Source organism: Otolemur garnettii, unplaced genomic scaffold (assembly GCF_000181295.1).
Source record: "Otolemur garnettii isolate 467f Iridium unplaced genomic scaffold, OtoGar3 scaffold00031, whole genome shotgun sequence".
In the NCBI taxonomy this organism is placed as follows: domain Eukaryota; kingdom Metazoa; phylum Chordata; class Mammalia; order Primates; family Galagidae; genus Otolemur; species Otolemur garnettii.
This window is the reverse complement of record NW_003852426.1, coordinates 10,386,278-10,392,873: the sequence shown is the minus strand read 5'-3', so window position 1 is coordinate 10,392,873 and position 6,596 is coordinate 10,386,278. Positions and strand designations below refer to the sequence as shown.

General features: G+C 39.5%; 1 protein-coding gene across 1 annotated transcript in view; it reads left to right on the top strand.

Annotated features, from left to right (window-relative positions):
• Positions 1-1,532: 1,532 nt before the first annotated feature.
• KIF6 (kinesin family member 6) overlaps positions 1,533-6,596 on the top strand; it is a 334,925-nt gene continuing 329,861 nt past the window's right edge. Inside the window, exons 1-3 of the mRNA XM_003789167.3 lie at positions 1,533-1,617; positions 3,398-3,507; positions 4,905-4,979. Coding sequence (XP_003789215.1) covers positions 1,552-1,617; positions 3,398-3,507; positions 4,905-4,979 — 251 coding nt within the window. The 5' untranslated portion in view covers positions 1,533-1,551. The remainder of the gene's footprint in view (positions 1,618-3,397; positions 3,508-4,904; positions 4,980-6,596) is intronic.

Below are 6,596 nucleotides of genomic sequence, written 5' to 3'. Positions count from 1 at the left end.
TGAAGTAATTGTAGACTCACATGCAGTTTTTAAAACAATACAGAAAGAATTTGTATACCCCTCTCTCAGTTCTTCCCAGTGGCAACATCTTGCATAACTCTAGCACAATATCACAATCAGAGAACTGACATTTTTGTGTCTATCAATCTTGTTTGACTTTTGCCAGTTTTACGTGCACTTATTTGTCTGCACATATGTGTGTGTGTGTGCATTTTGTTCTTTACAGTGCTGTCATATGTGTAGGTTTCTGTGACCACACCAAAGTCAAGATACAGAACAGTCCATCACAAGGATTTATTTTATAACCACACCCTCCACACCTCCCTGGTAACCACTAATCTTCTATCCATCTCTATAATTTTGTCATTTCAAGAGTATTATATAAATAGAATCATACAGTATTTAACTTTTGAGTCTGGCTTCTTTCATACAACATAATTCTTTAGAAATTCATCCAAGTTGTTGCATGTATCATTACTTATTTCTTTTTTATCACTGAATAGTATTCCAGTTTGTTTAACCATACATCAACCAACAGGTATCTGGGTTGTTTCCAGTTTGGGGCTATTACAAATAAAGGTGCTATAAACATTTATGTACAGGTTTTTTTGTGTGAACATAAGTTTTCATTTCTCTGGGATAAATGCCCAAGACTTCAATTGCCAAATCCCATTTCTCTGGGATAAATGCCAAGAATGCCAAAGTGTTTTCCAGAGTGAGAGCACCATTATACAGTGTGTTTTACATTACATATTCCCACCACTTCTCTGCATTCTTGTTAGCTCTGGTGTTGTCACTATTTCTTTTTTATTTTAGCTATTCTGATAGGTGTATGATGATATATCATTGTGGTTTAATTTATATTTCCCTGGTGGACAATAATGTTGAGCATTATTTCATGTGCTAACAGTATTTAAGGAGCTCATCCTTTCATGGCATGACCATTGCATGGGAAACAGTTCCCACTCTTGCCCTTTCCAAAACAGAGTTAGACAGAATCCCACTTCTACTCCTACCATAGCATAGCCCTTATCCTTCGGTTGTGATTTTCTGTCGAAAATCTCCAAATGGCAGGGTCAGTTTTGCTCTGCTCAGAAGGCCCAGTATTGCCTATGACAGATTGACTGCCATTTCTTTTATTAATGAATGGATAATAAAAGGCAAAATGACTTCAGTGCTTAAAAAAAAGGTAAGGGTACAGAGGAAGAATGGGACAAGGAACAAGACTAGGCATGGTGGTTGGACCCCTTTAGCCACTATCCAAGCTGGACCTTGGGCTAAACCCAGAGACCACACCCTTGCTCAGGCGCATGCGTAGCCCCCGCCCGGCCCCGCCTCAACACCGCCCTTCAGCCACTCCTTTCGGGCCGCCTCCTCAGTCTGTGACCAATTAGGAAGAGGAGGAGGGACCTTGGGTGCCGCGGTGCTCCTTGGGTAGAGTCCCTAGTAACTGTTGCTAAGGCTGCGGATAGCCAAAGGTGGTGCGAGTTCATAAGTTTTGTGAGCCACGGCCTGAGAGAGGTCAAGGGTCAGTGCAGAGCCAGGAAGGAGATGGTGAAGCAGACGATCCAGATATTTGCGAGGGTGAAGCCCCCTGTCCGGAAGCAACAACAAGGGGTACGGCCGGGGCAGCCAGGTCGCCGGCGCGACGGGACCTCGGGAACTGGGGGCGGGGGTCACGTGAAGGGGCCCGGCCAGGGGGAGGGCTCGGCGGCTGGCGCTGGTGCTGCCCGGAATCCCACACACAGTGACCGAGGTGCCCCCTCTTCCACGCAGACTCCTTCACAGTGCTATCAGGGTTGCGACTGACACCCAGGCCACTCCCTCCTGACACAGCCCTGCGGGCAGACAGACCCTGTACGAATCCACTTACATGCGCTCGGCCACAGGTGCCCATGTAGGGGCACACTAGTGCATGCACAGTGTGCCTGTCTGCACACTCACAAAGACTGAACCTCAGCCACACGCAAGCACTTACTGCACCTCTCTGGGAAATGCCACGCAATTCTACGTACACAGATTCATGTCTGGCACACCCCCTTCACTCACCTGTTGAGCTATTAAGCTTTTTTAAATGTAATGACCTCCAGAATCTAATTTTTAAATGTTTCTAGAGAAAACCTAGCCAGGAAGCCTTGACCTGGTGCCATTATTTTCTATATAGAAATTGTATCTTGCAGAATGACTTTTCTGCATGAAGTCTTCACATTTTAAATGAGAGGTTTCAATAAAAATGTACTTAGGAAATTATTCAAACTTTCTGGAGATTTAGGTTGGCTTTTACTTGCTTACGGATATGATCTTTCCCCCCTATAATCAAACAGCTAAATGGGTCCTAAATAGGAAGTATTGCCTGTTAGAAAGAATTTTATTTCACGGTGAAAGACAAGAAGTCTTTTTAAAAAACCTTTAAATCTAATGACTAACATTTTTTATGATGCATTGCAAAATACTTCCACTTCCATTACATCATTTGATACCCACAGCAATCTTGTAAGGGAGGTAATTCTGTTTTCCTCATTTTATGTATAAGGAACCGTAACTCTGAAAGCAGTGGTTGATCACATAGTTGGTAAATTGAGGTCATTGTTGGACCCAAGTCTGGACATCCATTATTATGCTTTTATTTATTCTACATGACCTCTTTATAGGTTTGACTCTTGATTTTCTTAGCCAATAAATGAAGTAGTATGAAACCAAGAAGAGAACCAGAGAATATTACAGTTGTAAGGGCATTGGTTAAGATCTTCCATTTCCTTATCAGCTGAAGAGTCTAAATGATTTCTCCCACATTACTTGTTAATTAGTGTCTCAACTGGGATGAGAACCTTGACAATAACATCACAGACATGAATTACAGGTGTCTTTTAAAACCACATGTCTTTTATCAAATACGTGAATGTGTCTCATAGAACCTTGGGCTTTTTTGAACACAACGTGAATTATTAGAGTATTCTTGTGAGCTCTTTGAGATGTCTCAGACCTAGTCCTTTTATCTCTGTGTTTTAGTAATTTGTGAATACACAGACATGCTTATTGGTTGTAATAAAATGTTAATTTCTGATACATAATACTAAAGCAATACTTAGATAATATGTTGCGTTCAGGACTATTAGTTTCTCAATGCAACAAGAGACACCTAAATGCTCAAATTTGACTATTCATTCATTCAAAGATGATTTTACTTTAACACATCATTAATTTGGGTTTTACCTTTTGTTCTGTTGCTCATATTTGTCTGAGTCTACATAAAATTCAAAGAGGAAAATTATCCAAATTATACTACTTTATGACTTTTTATCTTACATGGATAATTTCAGTCCCATTATGTAGCATGATCATAATGGAAGCCGTTCTTTTACCATCTTATGTCCATTTGTTATATTCATATTTGCAGATTTATTCCATAGATGAAAATGAAAAATTAACACCTAGCTTGGAAATTATCTTACCACGTGATATGGCGGATGGATTTGTGAATAATAAGCGAGAAAACTACAAATTTAAGTGAGTTTATCTTTCTCCTTTTTAATTTCTTTTGTTACTGAACTAACCCTTGTGTTCCATTAATGTCCACTGTGAAATTTTTAACACCATTTCTTATGGGGAGTGCAATGCGACTCTCTGTTCATCTAGTAGACAGAACTCAAGTTGTCTTTTCATTGCTGTGCCCAAGGTAGAAGGCGTATCATCATTCTTCTCAAAAGCACTGCTAAATATCTGTGCTCAGACGTCATACCAAACAGTGCTCTGAAGACTAGTTCAGCAACCATGTGCTATGTCAACCTCCGTGTTATGTTAGCACTCCTTTCTTAACCTGTTTCACACCTATACAGTTTGCAGGAGTTGTCTTGCAGGAGTTGTCACACTCTAAAAGTTGCTTAGGATGCCCTCAAAGCATTTGTTTTAAAATGCTTGCTTTAAAGTGCCCCCCAAGTTTTTATTTTGAAAACTTTTAAATATACGGAAAAGGTAGAAGAATAACCCAATTAACACTCATGTGTTCTTTGCAGGAGATTTGCCTTTTTGCTAACCTTTTGCCCCATTTTTACATTTACTCTCCTGCTCTCTCTTTATCCTCATGATGTTTTAATGGGGGCCATACTTGCTGATCGCAGTTTACCACATTGTAGAAGAACAGCTTCTGTGTCCCCTACCCCAGGTATTCTACTGTGCTTGTGTTTCTGTACTAAGCTAAATCAGAGTGGCATTGCAAGAAGAGGGAAGTTGATGTCATACCACCCCCTCATGCCCCTAGCCATTGCCAATCTGATTAAAATCTTCTCTTTCCAGGGCAAGTCCACCTTAGTTTACTTTTGGACTTTTTTTTTTTTTTGAATGCTTTAAGACTTTTGACTGATGGTTAAGAAAATGAAACAAAACCATCCAGAGAATTAAATGGCTGATACTAGGACGCACTACTTAATTAGTAGAAAAATAAACTTCAGTTCAAAATATTAAAACTAAGTTCAATAATCATGCAATTCACAGTTGTGTTCTTTTCTCACAGGTCAGACAGCAGAGGTTCTTTGGCTATTTACATCCTGTTCTTGGGTTTCCATTTCATGCAGCTATCTAGATCTGAATTTCATGCCAATTGCAGACACTGTCCCTCTTGAGAGCTAAAAAACACACAGTTTATTATTTTGTTCAAAGCTGCTGCAGATTTTCAGAGGGATTTATTGTGCAGATCTTTTCAAAGCAATACTGTTTACCCACCATTTGTACATAGGAGTACAACAGCACAGTATAGTTGGGACTACAGGGCAAACATTGTATTAAGTTAGGTAAGCCCAGTGATGTAAATATGGGGTAATTGACAAAGCTTTTAGGAAAACAAGATTTATTAATCCAGTGGTGTTTGAAGGCTCAACTTTTAAACATTTACCATTTTCACATTGCAGATTTCAAAGGATTTTTGATCAGGAGGCAAACCAAGAGACCATTTTTGAAAACATTGCCAAACCAGTTGCTGAAAGGTAGGATTTCCCATATTTTGTGCAATAGGTTAGTGGTTTTTCATCTTGTCTTCAATTCTCAGATAGTTGTGGTAAAGTGCTTTAGTATATCAGTTGCATACTGAGGCTGCAGGGCATGTAATGATGATGATAACAGTATACTGCTTCAGACATACCGTTAGCTGGACAAAAGATAAGACGTGAGTGGCACCTGGAGGCCTGATGATGGCCGGCCCTTCTCATCTACCTCAGAGACGTCAAAGCTTGGCCCTTACTTTCTAGGTCTCTTTGCTTCTGTATATCCAGGTAGTTCCAGGCTACTGACTGCTGGAACCAAACTCGCATGAGAATACTGAACAAATAAGAATGCCAGGTTATTAATATGTATTGACAAAGTCTCGTAGGGACTAGACACTCTACCCTTTGATAAGCGCACTGTCCTCTTGAATCTGTATTGGAAACGATAGAAATTCACTTCAACTAAGCAACTCATAAGGTTGCTTTCTGATCTTGAAACTATTTGGATGATTTTTATGACCTAGTAATCCCAAGATATGACTCAATGTACCTAACTTTCTAGTCCACTAATCAGTATACCCTTTTTAATGGACATTGCTAAAAACACAGTGCCACATTTTATCTCTCAAACTCCTGTTTTATGAATCCTACTCAAAGCAAACCTTTCCCTTTTAATATAGTCTTTCATTAGGTAAATTACAATCAAGTAGCCTTAAACTATTGTAGTTATAATCATAATCCATTAACACCTCTTTGATTACATTCATGTCTCCTTGATTGGATGTGAAACATTTCTAAAATTTTCTTCCTTTTAGTAATAATTTGGGTTATGTCATTTTTCGGGTAGCTGATCTCGTGTTTTATTTTGCAACATCCTAAAATCATCTGGGGAGGAAACCTTAGTTTCTATTTCATGGATGCCTGGGTTTTCCACCCTTTACCGACTCTCTCTCTCTGTCTCTCTCATCTTGATCCTACTTTACCCTCCACCTACTGCCATTTTCCTCAGCTTTTCTTTATAGAAACTTTATGTGACATGGTTGACTTTATTTACTATTTCACTCCCTCTCTCGAACCCTGTTCTTATCAGGTTTTGGTCTCCTCTGCTCCATTAACGTTGTTTTTGTCAAAGTCAGCTATGACTTTTATTTGCTAAATTTAGTAATTGTCATTTCTCGGTCTTCATGTTCTATGGTGTATCCACTATTCTAACACAGTTCATTGCTGTGTCCTCCTCTAAACATTTCTGCACTTGGGCCTCTCTCCTGAGCATGCTTACTAGCTCTTCCTTCTCAGCTAATTTACTCAGCTTTCATTGTACACAGTGGCCATTTGCTCTTGCTCTTTCCTCTCCCTGGAAGTCTGTTCCCTGAGCAATCCACACAGTTGCTTCCTCAGTAACTTGAAGTTCTTGCTCATTTGCCACTTTCTCCATGCAGCCTTCCTCTACTGACCTACTTAAAATTGCCTATTTTACTCAATTTTAGAATTTTCCCAATTAAAGAAACTTTGTTTCTTTTAGCACTTATTACCATCTGATATGCTATCTTGTTTGATTACTTGAAAGGTTTTGTGTCCACTAGAACAAAAGCTCCGTGAAGGCAGAGGCTTTGTTTTGTT